This window comes from Crinia signifera, unplaced genomic scaffold (assembly GCF_055691185.1).
Source record: "Crinia signifera unplaced genomic scaffold, ASM5569118v1 HAP2_SCAFFOLD_889, whole genome shotgun sequence".
NCBI lineage: Eukaryota > Metazoa > Chordata > Amphibia > Anura > Myobatrachidae > Crinia > Crinia signifera.
The window spans coordinates 1-25993 of record NW_028142805.1 but is presented as its reverse complement, the minus strand read 5'-3'; the positions used below and the strand labels follow the sequence as shown (position 1 = coordinate 25993).

Sequence of the window (25993 nt, the reverse complement as noted above, 5' to 3'; positions counted from 1 at the left end):
TCTGTCCTACTTATAGCTAATGTTCTGCAACAGGGAATTAATATTGTATGCAAGTAACTATACTGATGGCAAGGAAAATAAGTGTACTTATAAGTGTGTTATTCATACAATTATTTTAGTGCTGTTTATTGTCACCGCAGACAGCAATGTGAAATCCTGAGTGGTGATGGTGTGTTTCAGGCAGCAGTAATGATATCCGTTTTATGCACACAGTATGAAGACCAGCCCACACCTAGTAATTGAACTGTGCTTGTTTATACACACGCAAGGCTTGCAGAGCACGAGCTACTGTAGCTGGTTTGCTTTGCACTCCCGTAAACCTCTGCAGAACTGGTATTACCAGAGCGGTGTGTGAGCAGGAAGAGAGGAGGGCAGAAGATCTACATTGCGTGTGAAAAGAACATTCCAGTCAGACCTGCAGCAATTTAACAGTGGGAAATTGAGGCCTTGCTGTATAACTGGCCTCATTCCTATATTCTTATCTTGCACGCCTGGCAGCCAGTTTTAAAAGTAGACACGGTTTTCAGTTGGCCTACAGTAATCAATAGGACGTGTAGCAAAGATTTAGGTTAATCTTATCAGTGCAATATGAACTTATGACACCACTAAATTACAAGGCCTCTTCAACTGAACGCAAGGCAGATAGAATTGTTCCCACATGGACAGACCGTGGCAAGATCAATTCCACCCATACACTTAGGGGGAAATTTACTAAAGGAAATTTGTAAAAAAATAGGTGTATTTGTATCCAGAAATACACTTATTTTTGACATATACTATCCCGAAAATACGGCAATTCGTATTCATATTGATGTGCTATCAATACGAATACGAATTGCCGTATTTTCGGGATAGTAAATGTCAAAAATAAGTGTATTTCTAAATACAAATACACCTATTTTTTACAAATTTCCTTTAGTAAATTTCCCCCTATATATCCACTATCCTTAGAGAATAAGAGTCATCTGAAAACAGGCATTATTCCAGCTCTCAGCACAGCAGTCTCTGGATGTCACATCCCGTTATAGGCCCAAATGTGGGGGTTGTAAAGCGGGATGTGTCTATCGTAAGACTCACACTTACCCATATGCACACACTTGCTCTGAAACATGCACAATACCAAAACTCACAAGGTACAACAACAGAACTCTGTTCAATTCTGCATCACCTCCTTTATACATCATGATTCAATGATGCCACTAGTTCACAATAATGTCGCTATAGGCTACACAAAATAGCCAAGTCCATTCTGCTCAGCTGATCGGTACACATTCCTGTTTTCTGAACAACAAAACTTATTGTTGTTTATTCTTAATGTGACAAGATTGTCGTTATTGCCCACAGCAATTTGAGCAGGTCCGCTATACGCCATACACATACCCCCACAGTAAGTCCCTTCCATAGAACTATACAGAGCCATGGGATCGCTAATCACAGCTGAAATACGCCCAGGGCATGGACCATTCTCAAAAGGAGTAAAGTGTGCAACATAGCTGTACCAGATCTATTTATGAATCCGGTGGACATGGCTAAGGTAGACAGGGTCATTAGGTCGACACAAGCATTAGGTCGACAATGGGAATTTCAACAGTCAAAAGGTCGACATGAATTTTTCACGTCAACCTAATGCTTGGGTCCAACCTTGTCGACCTTAGCCATGTCCACCTATTTCATAAGACGACATAAGCCCTGCCGACCCAATGCATATTGACCTATATAGGGTCAACCTAGTGATCCCCTTTATACATGCATAAGTTCAGTCGAAAAAAAAAAAAAAAAAAAAAAAAAACATATTTCCACACACACACACACACACACTAAAACAAGAAGGATTTTACTACCATCTTCTTATTCACATTGCTCCCTAACTTCCTATGTCTTAGACTGGCCCAGTAATATATATCACCAACTCACCTGTTTGGTCCACCAAGCAATGTGAGTGCCATCTGACTGGCACATATCCCTGACATCTCCAGCCTCTTCTCCACCGATAGGCCGTGTTTCTCTGCCACGCTCAGAAGCTTCTTATGCAAGGAGTAGGAGATACTGGGAACCACAAGACCTGAATCTGTGGGATATAAAGTACATCAAGGATGAGTGTAAAGAGGAGGATGGGTATGAATATTGCCACAACTAGCTGTAGGACGACGGACAATGATCTGCCTATGGTGCCCTGTCGATCATTAGAAAGCCTGCATCACACAACCTCAGAGTTTATTCATAAGGTTTCACAAATGCTTCATCACCAGACAGCAAGAAATCAATTAAACACACTAAAACAAAATAACATAAGCACATTCGTAAAGCCTCAGGGCAGGTTACAATCCTACGATATACAGCATGTGCAAATCTTCTGAGGGCCCTGCTTGTGAGATCTGACAGATTAGAGGGAAGCCAATACACATGATATTGGAATAATAGTTCAAGGAAGCCATTGTATGGTATTATATGATGCATTCATAGTATACACTGACATCCATGCAGTGAGGAAAGCATGTATGGGTGCCTTTTGTCTGCTCACATATTCCCACAGAGTTGCGTGCAACACATTGTAGACTATGCATGACCACGGGTGCCACCCCGGTCACATGGGGAGCAGAGTCTGTTGTTCTACTGCACGAATGCCTAGCAGCTGCTATTAAAAATTGGCACAAGAGACAAGGCATGCAGCCAAGCCTCTCACCTCAGATAAAGGCAGCTGGCAACCTTTATACCAACTCTACCTTCTCCTCACGTTATGTACATGGGATTGACCAACAGCCAAGTATCTAACATCCTGCCCTTCTGTAATTTGTTTTTGTGCATCCACAAATACAATTTCAGGTCTATATAAAACATTACATATAAAATAATTATATACATACATGGCTTATATAGAACAAGCTAATATCACTAGGGCAATACAGCACAAATAATGATGATTGAAAGGGATGAAGCATTAATATTAGTTGCTACTACTCTGTTTTGTGTGCTTGGACTTTAAAAAGTAGCATTGCTGGACACTAAAACCTGAACCCAATACCAAAGTCTCCACAAAGCATGGTGTTACAAATGGCCAAATATTGATACGATTTCTTTGAGTGAGCTGAGATTTGTTGACAGAGAACCCTGTACATGAATGAAAGAAGGATAAAGAGCTGTCAGACAGGTTAATCCAGCTGCACCTGCTCTCCCCAGCTGTTCCCTGGTCACACGCAACACATCATCCATTCACACGGGTTCTCATTCACCCACTAGGTTCCTTAGGGCAGCTAATTCTTTTACTAAACACCTTCAAGGCTGTGCAGGCGATATACCCATGATAGATTGTCAAGAGCCCAATGATCTAGAATAGTCACTTTTAATTCTGGCCTCCCACAAAATGCAGTGTGTCAGGACAACCATAACTGCCAGGTACTGACTCTCCTAGAAAGCAAAGACACATCCACAATTCTTTGCCATTATCTACTTCAATACATCTATAATAAAATCATTGAAAGTAAATTAGATATAAAAAAAAAAAAAAAAAACAGAACAAATTAATAAAAACTGATCCAATAATTCCATAACATGACGTTATGACATGTAGAACTGAATATACATACATACATACACACACACACACACACACACAGGAAGGATCTGTCCGGAACGTAGCGAGACTAAAAGCCAGATTTATTTTTTTTTTTATGAACTTTCAGATACATTGGCATATATTCAATGCCGTGGGCAAGCGGTGACTGCGAGCAGGACTTTTTGCTCGCAGTCACCGCTCACCCTGTCAGTATTCAACTGACCCCCCTCATTCGCAAATTCCCACCTCGCTCCGTTTTTTGAGCGAGGGGGAATTTGCGAATGTGCCTCCAAAAGCTGCGAGAGCCGAGGCTAATTACAGCGAGTTTGCTGCACTAGCCGCGGCTCTCGCAGTTTAGGGGAATCCTCGCCGTTCTGTGACAGCGAGGATTCCCCCGGAACGTTGCATAGTGCGAGCGGCCGGCGCGGGGGTTAAACTGCGAGGATCACTGGTTTTCTGTGATCCTCGCAGTTTAACCCCCTCGCCGGCCGCTCGCACCGGCATTGAATACTCACCATAGGGTTGATAATCTTCCAAGTATGACCCTTGAGCATTGATACACCGTTGCCAGCATGTCTGCCAAACTTGGTACACCTCCTAAAAGGCATATATCCGGAACATCCTTGAGTGTCCTTTGTCTATGGTCTGAAAACTGTGTAATTTCAGGCTGCATTTGGCCCGTGGGAACAAAAGGAAGTCAGCTACGTCCACATCCGGCTTGTAGAGTGGATATCTAAATAGCTATATAGGTACTTATATGTTAGTTGGGTGCTCACTAAGCTATTTGCTTAGTTTTCCGCGTCCGCTCGCCACGCTTTGGGCTCGGTGGCTCGCTGCGCTCGCCACACTATATAAAATCAACTCCATGCCGACATGGATAGTGGTACTTACTATAGTGGGCGCCCAACTAACATATAAGTACCGCTATATATATGTCGAGTCAGGCCGGCACTCCACGGCTGTTCGATGATAGTGCACCAGGTGCCCTCCCTAGGCAAACCTTACTGGGTTTCCAACGTATACCAGATATGTGGGCGGCACTCCAGTGTCTTGAAATAATGAATACAGAAACCGGATTAGCTTCAACGTTTTGAGAATTTTAATCTGGTCATCAGGATCCTGATTAAAATTCTCAAAACGCTGAAGCTAAACAGGTTCTTATGTCATTATTCCAAGACACTGCAGTGCCGCCCACATACCTGCGCATGTACTGGGTGCGCGGCCTTGGCGAACAGGTTGTTCGCCGGGTGCACGCACCCAACCTTGAGGCCGGTGGGGGCAGCGGGCAGGTGTACTTGCCCATGGGAATGCCCAGCGTTTCATGGGCATTCCCATGGTAATCGCCGGTGACGTGGGCGGGCAGCTGACATCACGGATGTCAAATGGCGGCCCATTTCAGTGTGAACATACACGCATATAAAAGTGACCTGAGAGTCTCTTTATGTATGCGTGTGCGCACCATTGAAAAATGTGGGTGGTTCCCACTGGCATGCGAATGGATGTATATGTAAATCATCTATTAGCATGCCATGCGAACATACGCGCCTTGCCAATGGTGGGCAGGCTTAACACCATGCACAGGGTGGGTTCTGTTTGACTTGCATTCACATCCGAACGAATCAACCCATAACACCCCTGTTGTCTCTGTGTGTGTGTGTGTGTGTGTGTGTGTGTCTGTGTCTGTGTGTGTGTGTATGTAAATTATATATATTATATGTACATATTGCAATTTAGTATATATGTAATTTCTAATGAATTAGAAATGAGGTGTGCATGGGCAGGCACTCACTTATGTGCTATGATCAGCTATGATCTATGGTCACTTACTTTCCAGCTTACGAGTTACACAAATAAATAATTCTTCTTATTTTTTATTTAAAGACTTACAAATAATGTACCTCTCACGGCTGAGCCTACGTAAGGACAGAAAAGCTGACTTTCCTTGCAGTTCAGTCTTTTTTTCATCCAAAAGCAGAAGTACAATTCTGACACCTCTAATGATATATTGAACAATATGAACACTATATAAATTCTATTTAATTACAGATCACCATGACGCTATCCTCACACCTTGCGTGCCACACTGTACTATCCTGCTGGCACGCTCACTCTATACCAGGAAGGCAACTTCCAGGAACTGGCAGGCACAGTGCTTAACCCTTTCCCTTTTGGCGAGAAGAAGCTGTGTTAGCACACAAATTAATGAGGGAAGGAGAGGGTGAAGGAAATGGTCATGTCACGCAATGAGGCAGAATCTAAAGCTAATGTTTAAACTTTTAATTACTGGGTGACATGTGTGCAAAGAAAGAAGTAACGCCTCCTGCCTCACACACGCAAGGCAATTCTGGTCACACCTCTCCCTCAGTAAGAAAGGATGTAATGTAAACTGGCTAGAGAGGGAGCGCAAGCTCAGAGAGAAGGCAATTGGAAGATGAAGATAAACATACAAGAATTAAGTGAAACTTGGGGCTGGGGGCAGGGTGGCTGAGGCCGGTGGCAAGGCCAAGCACTGTGTATTATTCTAAACAGACTGAAATAGAGCCAACATGGAGCATGGATAGGAAGCTAGGGGGTGGGGGGGCTGGCTGCTCAGGAAGCCAAGCAATTAAAGAGGCCCAGGGAGGAGGAGGAGGAGGGTGGGGAGCTGTTTTGCAAAGTTTTACTATGAGATTTTACAGCTGGTAGTGAAGCTAGGCAGATATCGATTGAGCAGCTCTTAACACGCAACACACACGCAAGGCAATCATTCACTCTGTGGGAAGGGGCAAGGGTCATTCATAATACACACAATAGCCCAGTAACCCGGTTTCTGTCTGCTTCATATTGAACTTAGAAATGTTATGTTAAGGCAACAATCCGTTTCATACGTTTGCAAACAGAATTGGCTAAAAGCATATTCTGAAAAGGTTTCTGAAAATTGGGAATACACGTGTGAAGGAAAAAGGAGCAAAACAATGAAATGCAGGATTTGGAGAGTTGTCATTTGTGAAGCTTAAAGTTTATGGTTTATTAGACTTTGGGCACTGCTGGGATAAAGCAGGCTATGTGTCCAGCAGAATTCCTAACATATCTGTGTTACACATAATGGCAGGCGTCTGGAATGTGACACCAGATACATTTGATGTAAAGAATTAAAATAAATGCAAAGGTGAATTGCAGCAGGGGGCCATTGCACAGCTTAAAAAGAGGACTCGTCAACCATATCAACATCCTGGTGTCATTTGGCTTTACTACGTAGTGCCTTGTACATTATGCACTTATCAGGAAAGGGCAGTTTATTAAAGCACCACTTAATGTTGTGTTCTCACTATGCAGGGCAGGCTTACCTCAGACTGAACAGTAGGACAGCTGTGCGGAAGCTAAATCTGTAGCAAGTTCTCTACTCTGATAGACCTTTGTCTTCAGAATTTACAAACTGTGCTAGGATTCCTGTATACCTCACAGCTCTCCTGCTGTGCGGCCTGGAGTATGGCTGCCTGGGGGAGAACATAACGGAATAAAGAAAATGATCTTTTATGGATAAACCATGCCCATGTTTTGTTTTTTTAGTTCGTTAACTACAAAGTATTATATGCAGTAAAAACATATACCACTTTTCCACTAACATATAAATCTTGGATTTTTGCACGAGAACGTGCACCTACCCAGGATTTTTGTCAGTGGAAATTGTGACAAGGTAAAGATTTGTACCCGGGATTCGAGTAGGATTTTTAGTGGATCTTCCCCGGTAAGCTGTAGTGGAAACAGTTTTTACCTAGGATTTTATACCTCGGCTTTGCCGATAGCTGCTGATTGGTCTCTCCTGGGCGCTGGCTGCTGATGTCATCGCCCAGGGACCAGACCACATGCTGAAGAGTCTGCCGCTGTTCGGAAACCGGGGAGCTGGCACGTGGTAGACAAGGCTGGTCACACACAGGCTGCTGGATAGAAGCAATTGTTGGAGAGGCTGGAGCCATCATAGCTGCTATTCTTTGAGCACCCTTTTAGTGACTGCATCTTTTGGAGCCAGAATCAAGGCCATTTATTATAACACATGCTTTGCGGATCTTACTCGGGTTTCCCTTTATTCAGTGGAAACTGTGTCGACTCGGGAACGCAGTGCAGTGGAAACGGGGACATTGGAGAGCGATACCTGGCAAAATACCGGGTAAAAAAGCCTGGTCAGACCCGGGATTTCGGTGGACAAGCAATATTACTTGAATAGCCTCCCAGGAGGCTCCCAAAAATCGGGAGGCCATGTTGGCCTCTTGGCAGAGTGGGCAACTGGTGCTAAAATAGGTAATCACAATGTAATCTTTACATGCTGTTGCAGTGGAAGTTTGATATGTACCAAGACTTATGGTGTGTACAAGCGGTCGACGGCCGTGCTATTCAATCCCGATGAATCAGAATCGAATCGCACAGCAAGCCAGAAGACATGCCAGAAATGTTGACTGTCTAGTACTGATCTGTACTAGATAGTCAATGCAGCCCTGTCTGGCTCCGATTTGTGCAGTGCGGGAGCGCGCATCGGGATCACAAGGAAAAAATGACCAGACCTGGCGACAGATCTTTTTGATAAGAATCTCCTAGCTCTGAGTGGTTTGTGCTGCAGTCTCACAGGTAACACAAATTCTTTCCAAAATTATATGTATTAACTTTTTAGATTTAGGTATCCTGCATAAGGAAGTGCAGTCAATGCTGCATATTTATTGTATTTTTTTTTTTTAAACATCTATAAAGTGCTCTCCATTTTATTCCAGGAAAAGGCAAAGGACCTAACCCTGGGTGCGTGGGGTAGGTAGGAGCAGCTTAAACGTGTACTTTTCAAACATATGTAAAGGGAGCTGTTAACAACAATAAGGGTGGTCTTTCTTCAAATATGAAGTCTGCTGCCATGCGTCTCAAGAAGGAAATTGTAGAAGAAATAAAAAACCTGTTGTGTTTTGTACACTACTTTCACCCATTTGAACTGGTAGCTATGTGTTTTATGGTAATCCTTGCATCATTGCTACTAGCGTCAAGTTTGAAGAGGTGATGTATGGAATTTCTGGAGCTGTATGAAGTGAATTTCCACAGGTCTTGCAAGTAAGAACAGCATTTTAACACACAAATGCTATGCATCTGCACATATGCTTGACACGTGGTTCAACTGAGGTTGAAATGCACTATATAAGTTTGAATGCACTTGTGATCATAATGCTAATGGGGTTTCCAGGATGCCTGGAATTTAACAAGCAATGAGGATGATTAAATTTTTTTTTTTTTGCCAGCGATAAGTACTGGGTGCCCAAAATATAACAAATCCGAAACCACCGCGTCTAGTGCGTAAAGCGGCTAAACCCATCTATAATACTGGAGAGGGCACCCAAATCACTGACACTTTACACAGCTTTGCTTGCCACCTCAGTGGGCAGAAATGAGGGCACCTGCAAATTTAATTTTGGATAAATATAAGAACACATTTAAAAGTACACAGACCTCTAACAGGTGCGTGATGTACCTGTAGTCTACAACAGGTGTACTATAGTGGAGTAAGTAAAAACGTTAGAACTGATGAGCATTCATTTATCAATAACTTTTACTTACAACCAACCCAAACAGGGATTGGTGGGATTCTCTGATTTGGCTCTAAAGACGCTGGGATTTGAATCCAGGGATTGGAGCTTCCAATCCCGGGATTCCAGAATTTGTCTGCGCATGTGCAAATATAATGCAGGGCAGCATTGGTACACCCGCTCCCACCGTGCTCCTGCCTACTACCACCACCAGCTAAGTAACACTTCAGGGCACCCGGTTTGGGGGGAGAGCGGGTATTACAGTTAGTCATTACAGACTAACTCAATCCCGGGATTGAGCATTTTTCAATCTTGGCATTTCTAAACCTAAAAACAATAATCAGGTACATTGCTATCATTTCTGCTTTTGTTGTTGTGTAAGCTTACAGAGTTACTTAAAGTATTTTTCATTCCTTTAGAAATAATTTTAAGATCATAATTGCAAACATAAGCAATCCGCCGCTGTAAACAGAAAATATGGACTGTTTCATGTATACTTGCACAGCGGCTGCAAACAGGGGTAAATCCATTCAAAAGTGATTGATTGCAAATGGATTTCCCGCTATGTGCACGGCTGCAAACGCATTTAAAAAAAAAGCCATGCACAGGGGAGGGCATACACATTGGCGGGTGGCATTTACCTGATCACTGGGCCCTGAAGATTCACAGCCCAGCGATCAGGTCTGAATCAGGCCTAGTGAACAAATGGAATGCATAAATGATAACAAGTATTGGGGTGTAGTGGAGAATGGAGGCTACAAACAGGACCAGGAGTCATGGAGACTTGTTAGAATATGAATAACAACTGAACATAAGTATCAGGTTTGGACATGGTGTATTTACACCGGGATGACCTCACAGGCGGCACAGTTAAGGTAAGGCCCCCACCCTATAGGGTGCGGTATCGCATGCTGCACCTTGCATACCATACCCTGGCAAATCACCCGGCAGCTGCTGGGCAGCAGGATGGCAAACGATACATTGCATGCGGTCCTCCTGCACACAATGTATCTTATGCGATCCCTAAATATTCATGGTAGCCCGTAGGAGCTGCAACTGTAATGCGAGGTGGACAATTGCATGAAAATGACATGTGATCTGTCTCAGCAATGCCATATCGTACTAGTAGATGGCCTCCTTTAGGTCATATTGTTTGTTTTTTTTTTTTAACTTTGCTTGTTCTTCTTGTGGTTTGGCCTAAAGCTCCTGAATTATTTAGAAATTTGGTGAGCGCTCCTACAATCACAATAAAAGTATCCACGGAGTCTCTCAAGACTTCAATAAACCCAGACATCTTTCATCCTAACCTCTGTTTATGTTCACTTATACCCCTTCTATGTGACTCCTGTCTGCCTGTCCTGTCCCCATTAGAATGTAAGCTCTCGTGAGCCAGGTCCATTCTCTCCTCATGTGCTTTTCTTAGAATATATCTATCTGCCACCCTAATAATTGCTTCAGTGTCTTGTCCCCTGATGGAACGGTCTTTATTTACCATGTACTTGTCCTAAATTGCCTTGGTGGTGGTGGTGGGGTTTGCTCATTTATGTATTGTTAGGTGCTGTGGAACCCTTGTGATGCCATATTAATAAACGATAATGATAATCTAGGTGTTCAAGCTAAATATTCAGTCAGGGAAGCTGCATTCCCTCCATAACACATCTGGGCCTGTAAGTGTGACTTAATGATGACAGCGCACAAATAGACACATAGAATTTGACAGCAGATAAGATCCACTTGACTCATATAATGTTCCCAGTAAACACACACACTTAAACCCTAGGGTACATTTTTTCCTGGGAGACATTTAACCTACAACAGTATATTATTGGATTGTGGGAGGAAACTGGAGCACCCGGAGGAAACTTACACAAGCACGGGGAGAATATACAAACGCCACACAAGGCTGTAGTGGGAAATGAACCAATAACATCAATACTGTGAGGCAGTAATGCTAACCATTACATGAACCGTGCTGCCCATGCCAATTGTGAGCATATTCCAACCATTCTATAACATGCTTGAGTAGAATTAGTTTATATTAAGAGAATCATCAAATATAACTTTGACTTTGGGCTCTGTGTGAGGCCAACATTGCAGATCCTTCCTTACCTGTGCAGTACTCCTTTCCACCCGGTTGTGGTACTATAATCCTCCTATACACAATTGGCTCTGACTCAAGTATGTTCTCATCATGTCTGTAGGTTGGAGGTCTTTCACTAGGAGTCCCACGTGACCTTGCTCCTCCTGCTCCTCTCCTCTCATGGGTTTCTATCTCTTCGAAGACCGCTGCTTTATCAAAAAGAGCAAGGTTCCCCTCAAAGTCAAAATCCGTGTCGGGAATCTCCTCCAACTCCTCTCCAAAGCACTCATCATCTCGAGCCTTATGTTGCCCATTCTTGGGGCCGGTCTTCTTAGGGGTCACCTGGTTTGGAAACCGGCTGCTTGAAGACCCTACATGAGAAAAGGATGCAGAATAAAACATTAGATCATACGCCTAACATTGAGACATACATAGCTCCATTACTCAGTTTAGATAAACTGGAACAAAAAGGAAAAAAATAAAAACAAACAACGAGATGCAACATGAACCACAATAGCACCTCAGCATTGTCCAGATGAATTGCTTCCATGAGACCCTGACATTAGTACACTATGTTCTAATAGAGATTAGACATCAATTAATGTTACATACTGTTCTCCCTCCATTGTGCTTTTAAAACACATCCCTTACACACAGATCTGTCTGTCAAGCAGATCACCATAGCAAATAGATACAATCTGGTGTCCTTAGGGGACCTGTGGTAAGTAAGGTCACATGCTGAGTCACACTAAATGCACTGGAATAGTGGAAGTTCAAAGCACATGAAACATTACTGTTCAAATTCAGGCATTTCCACAGACTGCTGTATGTGATTGCTCATGTCAGCATTTGGGAACATTTATATTCTCTTGTACGTAGAATGTCATCTCTGAATGCTTGCAAAGCTTTTTATCCACTTTGGATTCAGAAGCACTTCCTGACAATAAGATGTATTGCATTTATGGGATGGCTTTCAGTATTAGGACACAAAAACCATTGTCAGGTAGTAGAAAGCAAACTGCTTTTAAAGTGAGTATATTGTACAATTAGAAGAGTACATAAGACTAAGAAACTTATGTGGACTATTTACATGTATCATTTAAAATAGACACCCTTTGTTGCATGAATTTAATGCAATGTGACCTTCAGGAAGGAGATGACTGAACATCTGAAACATTAATCAGTAAAAATCAGGTGGTTTTTTTTTGCAGAATCTTTATGTATAAAGGCCGCCATACACTATGTGACTTCTCCGAGGGGAGAAATCGTATACAATTCCTACGTGAGCCGCCCAACAGCTTTCCCAGAGGCTCACATGCGATTTGGTACTTTATGTGCCATTTTTTAAAATGAGATTTATTGCATGTTAAGAGTCCTGGGGAGCTGTTGCAGCAGCAGTGGGGGCAGGGGAAGTAAACAGTTTTTTTTTTTTTTAAAAAGTGAATGAATGGACGGCCACTGTTTGGCTGAGAGATTTCTCTCAGCCAATCAGCTGCCTCCCATTCTTTTGTATTTTTTTTTTTTTTTCAAATCTCCTGCCCACCACACCTACAGATGGAATCAGACATGATACACTGCGGGTACTAAAAAGCATGTGCAGGTAGTACTTTTTGTACTAGATCGCATCGCATGCTGTTGTAGCATATCACATGCGATTTGAACTAGATGAGATGCCATTTAGTACAAATTGCACTCTGCACATATTGCACTGTGTATGGGTACCAGAACATGTTCTGGTACACTGCATAGCTGCCTACTCTAGGGCCCTCCTACCTTTTGACTGTCTGTAAATACTCTTGTTTGTTGTATCACTGTCTCCTTTGTAAAGCGCTGCGGAATATGCTGCGCTATATAAGAAACTGTTAATAAATAAAATACTCTGTCGGATCCTAGCCTAGAGCAGCCCCCATCACTGACCACATAATTCCAGGGATCTTGAGGACAGTGTTTTTGTACACTTACCGGTGATCTAATGGCATTTCCCCTATGCAAAATATTCCCTGTGATCAATTGGTAGATTGTGATCGACCTTTTGGCCAGCTCTGCCCTAGAGCAGCATTTGTTCTAAACTTGGACTCAAGAGGGAGTGATTAAATTGAATTGACCCGATTGACTGTTTCTTTCTGGGCTACCTGAGACAATGTAACAACAGCTGGATGCAGGCTTCTACAAGATAAACTGTATTTGATCAACATGTGCTAGGGACAGCCCACAAGGCAATGCTCGGCAGGGCTGTCCCCTGTAATCCCCCCAGCAATTAGCGGGCGGGGCGATGTATTAACAGCCACATAGGCATTAAATTGCCCTGGCCGCTTCGCTAGCTCAGCACTAGCGTTGTCCTATCCCCACTGCAGGGACAACGCTAGCCCTGCTGCTGGCTCCGAGCTGCGCAGGAGATCTCGCAATAAAAGCAGGGGGGGGGGGGGAGGAGTTTTTTTTTATGTGCATTCACAGGGCATATCGGCTCTCCTTATCGGCAAGGGGGGGGGGTGTTTAATGCATACGGCCATAATGGGTGCCCACTTCTCCACGTTATGCAGGAGAAGAGGGACCCCCTTTTTTTTTTTTACATAAATGGCTGCTTAATACATCTGCCCCAGTGTAATGTAATTCTGTTGCATTTACAATAAAATCTTAAAAACGTTACGCACCAGTGCGCTGTATCATTTTACATATTTGGCAGTTTGCTAATTACGGGGAAGAGTTTTGTTTCTTTCATATGAAGCCACTTCAATACTGTTCTTCTAGGGAATATCATTTAAGCTCAACTTTATCTTAAAACATTGCTGAATTTGGCTGTATAGGAGAGCGAGAGAGGATAAGGGGAGGGGATGGGGTGCAGAGGGAGAATGAAAAACAGGCAGAAAGAGGGGGATGGGGGGGGGGAGTTAGAGAGAGGGGAGAGGGGGGTGCCAAAAGTTTGCTTTTAGACATTAACCCATTACCATACACCAGGAATATTGGGTATAAACAACTATATATTTAACACAGCATTCAGCAACTTTCTGTTTTTATTTTAGGACTTAAAGCAAGAATTTCATACACAGAAAAAGAACATCAGTGTCCAACTTTTGAGTGACATGCAATACGTGCTGCAGGCATGCAACCTGTTCACATCTCGTGCTGAGGAAGGAATTCCCACCTCCTGGAGGATGAACTGGAGCACTGTATCTCCGTGACAGAGACTGAGCTGGGAGGCAGTGCACGCATTGAGACATGAACTCTGTCTACCCTAGCCAAGGCAATGTTTAATCTAATTGCTTATGTATAGCGCTTATTAAGCAGTAATCTCTCTTTGGCAGAAATAGGTCTTCAATGAATCCCTGAAGAAACAGAGAGAGAAAACATTGCCCCCACCACTGCAGGAAGGGTGCGTGCAAGGAGTTTGTTACTTTTTAGATGTGGGAAATTAGTGAGCTGCTCTGGAAATCACTTATCAGGCCGGAGATGGGACTTTGAAAGCTGGGCAGCAGGAGCATTCACTGCTAAACAAGGTCTTTTATAAATGACTGAACTAGATTGGTCTGCCAAAGTCTGTATAACCTCAAATGCTGAAGACAATTATTCATTTGGAAAAGAATGTGTTACATAAGAGAATGTTTACGATTAGTAACCTATTTGTAATTATTTGATACAGGTAAAGTAAGGTCATAAATGTAGTTTTCAACAGTGACAGATTCACGCATCAAGAGTAAAGCATAATGGCTCCCAAACATTAGGCCGACTTGTATTAAGGACAAGTCGGACCCAATTCTCCTGTGAGCAGTTTGGCAGCTCCCCGGGAGGCTCACCTACTATCTGGCACTTGATGTGCCATTTTTACATGTGATAAACCATCGGTGATTTATTACATGTAAAACCAGGGAGCTGTAGTGGGTGGTGAGGAGAAGTGGGACGGCCGGCGAGTGCTGGCGCTGCAGCGGGCGTAGAGGAGCAGCAGTGAGGGTGCTGAGCGCTAGCGGATGTTCAGCAGGACGGGCAGCGGCGGATATTAGAATTTTAAAATAAGCTGCCAAATGACTGGCTGGCCTCTGATTGGCTGAGAGAGCTCTCAGGCAATTAGAGGCCGGCTAGTTATTTGACAGGTTATTTTAAAATTCTAATACCTGCCGCTGCCTGTCCTGCTGAACACCTGCAAGCGCTCAGCACCTGCCCTGCTGCTCCTCACTGCCCACTGCAGCACCAGCACCCAAAGTCGGACATGATCTAATGTGAAGCCCGTCCGACCTCCTGAATAGGTCCGATGTGCACGGCACTGTTCATCGGATCAGATGTCACACACGGGATTTTGGGCCGATTTCACTCGATTTATCGGCCCAAAGTGTCGAAATCGGTCCAAAGTCACATAGTGTATGGGCACCTTAAGACCCACATAACACTAACAGTTTATAAAATTGAACAATAATATGAAAAGGATCAAAATCCTTTGTCAAAAGCTAATGGTGTTTCTCACCTCTAGGGGGGAAAGTCAAGTGTATTGTGTGCTGCTAGCCACTAGATGGCGTCAAGCAGAGCAATTCAAGAGCAATTCAAGAGCACATATTTGCCAGCGCTGACATTACTGCTATGTTGTTCCGTCATTTTGATGGGCAAGTAAGAGACAATGATTGACATTTTGTGGAAATAATGGTCTTAGAGACCATAGGAACATAACCTTAAGCCACCTGCTTTTAGACAGAAATAAAATGCCACATCTTCCACCATGACCCACTTTACAATGAGGTGATCTCATTATTCCTATTGTTTTTCCTTCTGCAATGAAGCAGAGAATGCTGAAAACTTAGGACGTCAATAAAATGAAACCGCACAGGTTACCTAAAACTTGTGTACAAGATCAGTCATTGTTGAAAAATAATACTGTTGTGGTGTAAACAAATGAAGAGGCCGATATTCTATAACCCGCAATCCTTAAACACGATTAATAGGATCGCTCTGGGCTATGTAATTAGGACATTTCTGAAAAAGTAGCCCTGTTTTCAGCAATAATGGGCTGCAACTGGCGAAAACACACAGGTTTCTATAAAACTGTGTTTTTGGAAGAAAACTGGACTTTTATTGGGCAATCCAATGGGATCGCCCTATAAAAAAAAAAAATACCTGTGTGTGTGTGTGTGTGTGTGTGTGTGTGTGTGTGTGTGTGTGTGTGTGTGTGTGTGTGTGTGTGTATATATATATATATATATATATATATAGATATAGATATATAGAGAGAGAGAGAGAGACAGAGACAGAGAGAGAGAGAGACACAGAGAGAGAGAGAGAGAGAGACACAGAGAGAGAGAGAGAGAGAGAGAGACACAGAGAGAGACACAGAGAGAGACACAGAGAGAGACACAGAGAGAGACACAGAGAGAGAGAGAGAGAGAGAGAGAGAGAGAGAGAGAGAGAGAGAGAGAGAGAGAGAGAGAGAGAGAGAGAGAGAGAGAGAGAGAGAGAGAGAGAGAGAGAGAGAGAGATGAGAGTAGAGATAGAGATAGAGATAGAGATAGAGATAGAGATAGAGATAGAGATAGAGATATATATATATATATATATATATATATATATATATATATATATATATATATATATATATATATATATATATATATATATATATATATATATATATATATATATATATATATATATATATAGATTATACAGAGCCACCGAGCCCGAAGCGTGGCGAGCCCCGCGAGGGGACGCGGACACCTGTGAAGCCCGCAAGGGCACGCGGATACCTGTGAAGGTATCCGCGTCCGCTCGCCACGCTTCGGGCTCGGGGGCTCGCTGCGCTCGCCACACTATTCTATTCTCACTCCACGCCCTAGTGGATAGTAGGGGTATGAAAAGGTCGGAGGACGCGTACCGCCGCCCCTCGCGGGTCGCTGCGCTCGCCACGCTTCGGGTTGGCGTCAATAGCGGGGTGGTGTTAACGGTGGTGGGGGGCCATGAAACATTTTTTTTTAAAACATATCCAATGTGAAATGCCCATATTGGCCAATTTCACATTGTCATTTTATTTTAACATTGCTGTCTATGGGAAATCGGGTCCATCGCGTCTTTTAACATTACTGTCTATGGGAAATCGGGTCCATCGTGTCTTTTAACATTACTGTCTATAGGAAATCGCGGGCATCGCGTCGCGGCCCCTTATAACGGCCACGACCGACGCGATGCCCCCGATTTGGGGCTAAATCGCGGGCATCGCGTCGGTCGGGTGTCCTTAAGTTTAGTTAACTTAAGGACAAAATCGGCAGCCCGGATAACTCACAAGTACCGACATCACTCCCAACTCCCTATTAGGCGCCTGTTCACTTTTGGCCGTGAGGCTTATTAGTTAACCCCACCCTTTTTTTACGCACCCATTCATAGCTTGGAACAAATAACTGGGAAAACAGAGAAAAAGTAAACCAGAAAGATTTAAAAAAAAAAAAAAAAAAATTGCACAGTGTTTCCATTTATTTATTACAAATTTATTTATGAGGACCTTGTACAGCTGCATTAATCTCAAATACTTAGCACCACTAGATTTTTTTCATATTATAGTTTACAGGCTTGAACACCCATACATTATAAAATGCTATAATTAAGGAGAGAGCACCCTAACGTCATAAGATAGCCGGTGGTCAGGATGGCGGAGGTCAGAATAATAATAATGCTGGCATCCCGAAGGAGGGCATCCAGACAGGGTCCAGGTACTTTCCGACACCCCCCCCCCCCCAACCTTTTCTTCTAGCAGCCTAACCCTAACACCCACACACAGACTAACCCTAACCCTCCTTGACAGTGCCTTACCCTTACTTCTAACAACTAGTGCCTAAACCCAACCCCCCACACTCCCAGTGTAACGCTATCATGCCCCAGTTACTCCTGGCATCCTGTTTCAGAAGTTTATGCAGCTGTAGTAGTGGATGATACTTTAGTCACTGACACACACTCAACTGTTAGCCACCACCTCCAGTTACCGCCCAGAAATGCCCATCGAAATTGCATGGATCTCCACACAGGTAAAACATCTGGTGTTTGCGTCTGATGTTAAACCTGTGCCAACCCCAGAACATATTACAATGAAGCGGAGTAGACAGGATACATGGAGCATTGTCATGACTTTTTTTCAGAATGGGTGGAAAACAGGTTGCTTGTACTGGTGTAGCATTTAGGCACAATTCATAGCTGTCACTTTAATAAAACTTGGTGGCTGTCTGTTTTTTGTGCAATAGAGACAAAATGAATTGTTTCACACACTGCTACACAAATAAAAGGACTGTAATCTGAAATTCATTTACATTGTATCGCTTACAACGTGTTAAAGAGTTGCACCATAAAAGCTCCATGGCCATTTTACACAAACGGGGATGAGCAAGCAAATGAGCATAACATGCTACATATTAAATATGGGATTATGCCGTTCGGTATCTGGACTCATGATAGATTGACTCTAGGTCGACAGTGGGTAGGCCAACACCTTTAAATGGTCAACATACTCAAGGTCGATATTGACAGAAGGTTGACACAAACAAAAATGTTGACCCAGACATGGTCGATACTGAAAAGTTCGACACAAATCAAAGTGCCATTTTCAACTAGTCAAAGAAACGCCCAGTGGAAAAACACGAGGATCGGTGAATTGCTTGCCGATCCATGTGTTGCTGGCAAACATGTAATTTTTTACCAACGCCAATTCAACCCAAAAAGTAAATTGGCTTTGGCAAACGTCCCCAATTAATTTTTTTAAGTAACCGAGAAGAACGGACTTAACTGAATTCCCTCTCGTTTCTTACTAGTGTATTAGTGAAAAGCTGTACTAAAAACCCTGACCTGCACAGACCACTGTGTGCTCTGCTCCTGATATCTACTGGCCATGCACACAATTACTGTCAGAGATTGTAAAGGATTGTGGGACAGCTAAAAATGAGGGAAGTTTTCTTTTTTACAGAAAAAAAAACACCACTACAAATGAATACAGAGGCCCCATTTGGCATTGGATGCAAGTGGGAAAAGCATGATTTCAATAGGTAAAAACCCTGCAACTTCTGCTGACAGGTACTCATTTGAAGATAGCTTGCACACAAGCATTAGAAAACCAACTTCAAAGCATGCTTACAAATGACAAATAACCATAACATCTAAAAGCAAAACTTGCTAAAAGGAAACTGCTGAAGAGGAGAGCGCACAGGACGTCAGTAAATTAGTCATGGTAGCATAAAAAAAGGTCTAATGACAAAGGAATAAACACACCACTGAAATGAGCCTTAATGATTTGTGAGTTAATATAGCAACTGTTCTACTATTAGAGACTTTGCTGCATCAGCTGCTGTCATGAAGAGGTGATATACTTTGTTGGAGCAGGTCACTATGCTTAATAAACAATCACAGCACTTGACTTTATGCACGTATATATTATACATCCACCACCATATACTCCACAGTAAGTGCAATTGTGAGCGATAAGGTACAGTAGATAAGAGCACTGGAAAGATACAATGGAAAGAAAAGGTCAGCAACATATCAATTTCCAATGCGGTTTCTAATAACCCTCTCTCACACGAGGCATCTTGTGAGTAAGATCAAAGTTAAACTACATAATAACTATATGCTCATTTCTTGCATGGATACATGGAAATCACTGATGTAGCAACAGGTAAAATATGAAACAATGTTGCTTTGTTCTGTTCTAAAAGATGGAGCGGTCTAGCAGTGCTGTACCTGTATAGTAACACGTTTCTGAAAACAACAGTAGAATAGGGCTTTTCTAAACAACTAGAATACCTGCTGGATTAAGGTCCTGGTTCCTTCCCATAGTATGTCCAAGGCTTTTGGAAGGGGCTGCCAGCAAAGGTCGGGGCAAAGAGATAAAGAGAGTCAAACAACAAATGGATGGATGGAATAAACTTAAGTAATGTAACATGTTACTGAATTAGAAAAAGGTCAATTCATTGTGTGACATATGCACTTAACAATAAGTACAGCTAGTAAACTGTAATGATGTGATTATAAAGCTGTTAATGCGGTAGTAAATATTACGATCAATTATAAGGGATGGTTCCTACAATTTTATGTCTCAGCAAGCCATGGTATCTTGTTACTTTGACACACCTAAAGGTGCCCACACACGCACCGATCCCGGCCTGCGTTGTGGGCTTAACTAGCACACATAGCATCGCATCGTATGCCTTGTGCATACGATGTGCATGCGATGCGATGCTATGCTAGAAAAAGCTAGTACAAAAAGTATGTGCAGCACATACTTTTTGTACTGTGCGATGAGGTGCCGCGGGAGCGCGCACCCCATCGCATAGCATCGCACCGCCGGGATCAGTGCGTGTGTGGGCACCTTTAGTTGTATAATCGTAACCCTAGCCAATAATGATGCTTTCTAACTGGTGCACAAGGAACAAAAATCCCTCCCCCCGCAACCAGAATGCTTTTTGAAATATCTTCATGGCATAAAACTACTTATTATATTTTAGGTACTGACCCTAAAAAGAAACATTGTTAATTTGGGAAGTGTTAGTAGTGCGACAGCACTCAGGGGCAGATGCATTAAGCCTGGTAAAGTGGTTAACAAGGGAAAGGTGATAACGCACCAGCCAATCAGCGCCTAAATTGTCACACCTGCCCCTCAATGTCATTCCAGCCATGCACATAAGGTAACACTGCTAACTGGGCACTTACAGAGGGAGTAAAAGTGTGCAATTTAATCTATTTATTACACATCTGTGGACCAGTGTAGTGACTGGAAACCAATACCGAATATATACAGATATATGTGGACTGGTATTCCTAATAAACTGCAGGACAATGCATCTCACTCAACAGCAACAGGAATAAATGTAATCCAATTTATTTAATAAGGCAGATTCTATTAGTCTCAAGACAGACTGATATTGCATAAAGCTGCAACTTTGAGATTTAATTATAAATCCAGGTAACACAGGTTTTAGTGGGAGTTCATGCAGATTTTAGTTTGCAGTTCTAAAGCAGGTGTAAAATAGGGGAAAATACAAATTTTAAGGCAGACAAGTAGGTACACTATGCTGCATGTGTTCATTATAGCACCCGCCATCTTTGAAAACCCATGCAGTTCCTCTTCCCTGCCTGGGGTGTCGCTGTCTGCTGTAGTGCTTCTAGCACAGTGTGGTCTGTATATCAGCACTTATATGCAAACTAGACCTGTGCTAGAAAAACCACAGCAGACAGCAACACCCCAGGAAGGGAAGAGGAACTGCATTGGTTTTCAAAGATGGCAGGTGCTAGAATGAACACTACATGCAGTTCTGCTGGAACACCATCCTTATGTATCTAGAGCACAGGTTCTCATAGACGGTCCTCGGGACCCCACACAGTGCATGTTTAACAGGTCTCCTCACAGAATTGCAAGAGAAATAATTAGCTCCTCCTGTGATTCTTTTAAAATGTGTCAGTGAGTAATGAGTGCACCTGTCAGATGACCTGGAAAATGTGAACTGTGTGGGGACCTGAGGACCGAGTTTGAGAACCAATGAATTAGAGGTATTTAAATGGGAAAATATGGCCAATAAGGGCGTGGGTATTGATGGGAAAGCAGTATTTGAACTTGAAAAACGCCTTCATTTACCAAAAATTCTCTAAGCACTTATTTGCTGACATACACTCGCAGGCCATCAATTTGTAAACATCAACCATTTGACAGAATCCAAAATTTAATGGCCACTAAAAGCCATCTACATTGCCATGCTATCTTATTTGATACTTTTCGGGGAGGCTCGGGATGATTTCCTCAATCTTTCATGTTCAGCACACAGTCGCACACTGCGACTTGCTGTTTCTAATGGAACTGCAGGGTAATCAGGAGCGAGTTCATGAAAATATCTTGCTAGAATAGGACATGGTTCATGCCCACAAAGCACCTCATCTGGCTATTGTTCACATTTCCGCAGCATTTAGCATTAAAGTTCTCCACAAAAGAAAACTATAAACCTAAATATCATTACACTGTGCAAAGATACATAAAGGTAAACATAATGGAATTTTACTATTTACTTTAATAAATAAGAAAATGATCTATCATATTCTGCATTGTTTACAGATGGATCTCTTTAGTTTTTGGCTACTTTGTATTCTGTAAGTGGTAACAAAATAAAGTACAGATCATGAACAAAGAAGGGAAACACCAACAGAAAGGGACAGGGCCGCCGTGTGCCATCAGCATAGCCTGTCCATGCCATGGATCTAATAAAAGCAATGATTAAAAGAAAATGGGCAGCAAGGATGTACAATAGCACCCAAAGCAGGCAGTCCACTGACACCAGATTAAAGCTGGTTCATGGTGGTGTAAAATGACAGAATGTACTATGTATGCTCCCCTGGGTTCTTATCTGGTGACTGAGAAAGCCATTATGGGGCCCATTTATCATTTAATACTTGAGGCTAAATCCAGCTAGCAGCAGATATTAAGTATCACCTTGCAGCGATCCCTACTGTACCGCCGCCGGCCGCCGCCCCCATAGGTTTCTATGGGGGATGCAAAGTTGCCAGACGTATTGGCATCGTACAGCAGCACATCGCATCCCCGTGGCAGTGCAGTCAGTGCTAACCGAGCATGTGCAGACCCCCCCCAGAACCTGGCTCAGCACATTGGAGGGAGGAGCCCTGTCCCTGTGTGTCAGGGATGCTATATCCCACCATTAGGATCGCATTTTACAATGCGATCCTGGGCGGTAATATTCCACCCAGATCACACTGTAAATGCGATCCATGATAAATGGGCCCCTAAATATGGTTAGTTACACTGATCAAACAATTGTGTGACCACATGTGCTCTGTAAGCGGGTACACCATGATTGAATGTTTTCCCAATAGAAAAAAAAAAAAAAAGTTACACCATGGGCTGAAGATAACTCGGTAACTTTATGTAACAGTTACACTCTAAGAGAAATGTCATATTCAAATCATGATCATAAAATGTGCCCCCACCATATTACCGAATCTAGAGAAAAGCTTAATCACGTAAATAGAATTTCTAGAATTGTTTTCAATAGCTAGATCGATCATTTATATTAAGACCTTGTAGGGCACAGTCACCTGTTGCTGCTCACTGCCAATGGTGTTAATCCCTGGGAGATCTACTGTATGCTGACTGCCAAAAATCAGCTCTTTTAATGCCACAGCCTACTTTTTGCAATCATTATAGGCAGTCAGGGCACTTGGACAAGAGGTGTTGGATGGGTTTGGATTATGTGAAAAGCTGGTCTTCCAATGAGCTAGGCATTTTGCATTTAACAAGAAGATTACATTTTTTGGCCACTATCTATACATCACATTACCCCAACCAAAGAACATTTGCTGAAACATATACATATGCAGTTCAGTACTCACAAGAGTTGTGTCTACGCCGAAAGTTCTTGGGCTGGTTGAGGCCTTCTGTATGCCTGTCCACATAACTCTTCGAGCATGGCTGTGGAGAGGTGCCCACGGGATCATTACCACTCCCATCTGATCTTTGGGGAATGTTCTGTGCATTGCTTGCCTCTGCTGGCTTTTGCTTCCCTGTGCCACCATTTTGGTGACTTGCTGGCAGGTAGTTTGTGGTCACACCCGCCGTGTGGTCAGGAATCCGATTATTTCTAATTTGACAGGCTGCAGGTATCTCCAAAATCTTCAACTCCACAATGTCCCCTGCCCTAAATTAGAAAAGATTGAATTACACTCACTACTCGCATCACCAACATACTATAGGGCCAGATCATAAAATGGAGAGTGAAACAGTCAGCCAATCAGCTCCTGATTGCCATATTACAGGCAGAGTTTGAGAAATTACAGGAGCTGATTGGCAGTCTATTTATCACTTTTTGAAGCTAGATACATCTGGCCCATAAACATTTTGCTGAATACAACTAAAAGATAATCAATTGTTAAACCAGTGGTTCCCAAACTGTGTGCCTAGGCACCCTGGGGTGCCTCAGGACACTTGCAGGGGTGCCTTGGGTTGGTGGACCAAGATCAATTCATATTATTTATGGTCAATGTACCAGGCAAAACCAGTGCTTGTGGCTGCCAATCATAATATATGTGGACAAACAGAAGCAAATCCTTCCCCTCACCAGATAACTGACATATAAACACAATGCACTTCATTTAATATTTTTTTTTTCTGAATTTCTCGATAAGAAGCATTTGGCCTAGGGGTACCTTGAATATTTTGATGCTCTAGGGCACCATGATTCAAAAAAGTTTGGGAACCCCTGTGTTAAACTATTATTTTTTTAGTTGAGTATACTCACTCGCCCCTAAAAACAACAACAGCACACTATAGTACAACACAGCCACTCACCAATAAATGGGAGGCAAACACACAAGCTCTACGGAACAGCACAATGATGCATGTAACACATTTTCTTATTACATTACAACATGATTAATACCTAGGATTCATATCTGATAGCATAATACAGTATAATCGATTCATATAAATGGTGTATGTATAAATGTAGTATGCTGCTAGACCATGGATAGGGAACCCTCAGCCCCCCAGCTGTTGCGGAACTACACATCCCAGCATGCCTTGTTACAGTTTTGCTATGTGGCAAAGCTACAACTGTTGCAGGGCATGCTGGGATGTGTAGTTTCACAACAGCTGGAGGGCCAAAGGTTTCCCATCCCTGTGCTAGACCATCAGACAACTAATGCTGTGTTAGTCTGCTTATGTCTTCTAATTTGTCTATAGCCTCTGTATTGTATTTGGGACGTACAGAGAGTGCAGCCAATTTGCATACAATAATTAGGGTTAAATTTTCGAACGCTGCTTAAAATGAAGAGAGGTTATGTTGCTCATAGCAACCAGAGTATCATTATCTTGGATGCAATCTTATTGGTTGCGTAGTCTTCATTCTAGCACCCACCATCTTTGAAAACACATGCAGTTCCTCTTCCCTGCCTGGGGTGCCGCTGTCTGCTGTGGTGTTTCTAGCACAGGTCTGGGTTGCATATCACTGCTGATAATACAGACTACACTTAGCTAGAAGCGCTACAGCAGACAGCGATACCCCAGGCAGGGAAGAGGAACTGCATGGGTTTTCAAAGATGGTGGGTACTAGAAAGAAGACTAGTTGCTTTGGGCAACAGCACTTCATGTTTAGAAGCTTTAGTATATTGACCCCTTAATTGTATGAAATGAACTGTAAATACAATGGAAAACAATTAAAGCAAAACAACCCAGTAGACCCTCTGTTTTTAATTAAAATAATGTATAGTTTCCTATATCTTTTATATTTATCATAGAGGAGGACCAGAGGGAGGTAAGCGTTACAGCTGCTTGGCAATTTGATAGCCGTACTGACATATTGGATGGCATGGATGTCCTGGTTTTCTGTTTCATCTTTATGGTAGTCCTACTCATACGTGACCTGCCATTGCTGACCACTTCTACTAGAGTCTCTAGGACTGCTCATATTACTAGTACCAACTGCACATTAGTTGTATAAGAACAATCCTATCCAGGCTCACTTAAAGGAACCTGGAACTGCTGATGTCTGGTGTTGTGTGTAGCTGTTCCTGTTGCAGCGGGGTATTGTGCGTAGCTGTTCCAGCACCTTTTTTTTTCCTGGTAACTGGGGTTGGTTTCTCCCTAAAGTTGACTTCGGGTCAGGACTGCATATTACCAGACAAACTGTGGACCCAGCACAGGAAATCCAAGAAATATATCATAATGTTAGCTTCTGCCTATAGGCTACATGAATCAGCCCACAGTAAGAGTGATACAAGATCCTACTGACCACTAAGAGGTATTTACTAAAGCTTCTTAAAAAATAAAAATAAATAAAAAAGGGGGTGATGTTACCCAGATGAACCAGATTCTAT

General features: G+C 42.8%; 1 protein-coding gene across 1 annotated transcript; it reads right to left on the bottom strand.

Annotated features, from left to right (window-relative positions):
- Positions 1 to 1882: 1882 nt before the first annotated feature.
- Positions 1883 to 23817, bottom strand: LOC146056754 (enhancer of mRNA-decapping protein 3-like; the record flags this gene model as incomplete). The annotated part of the gene is made up of 4 exons (XM_083168435.1): positions 1883 to 2068; positions 11200 to 11541; positions 19925 to 19981; positions 23513 to 23817. Coding segments are annotated over 4 exons (862 nt in total), but the record flags the coding sequence as incomplete, so codon positions are not given.
- Between the last annotated feature and the right edge of the window lie 2176 nt (positions 23818 to 25993).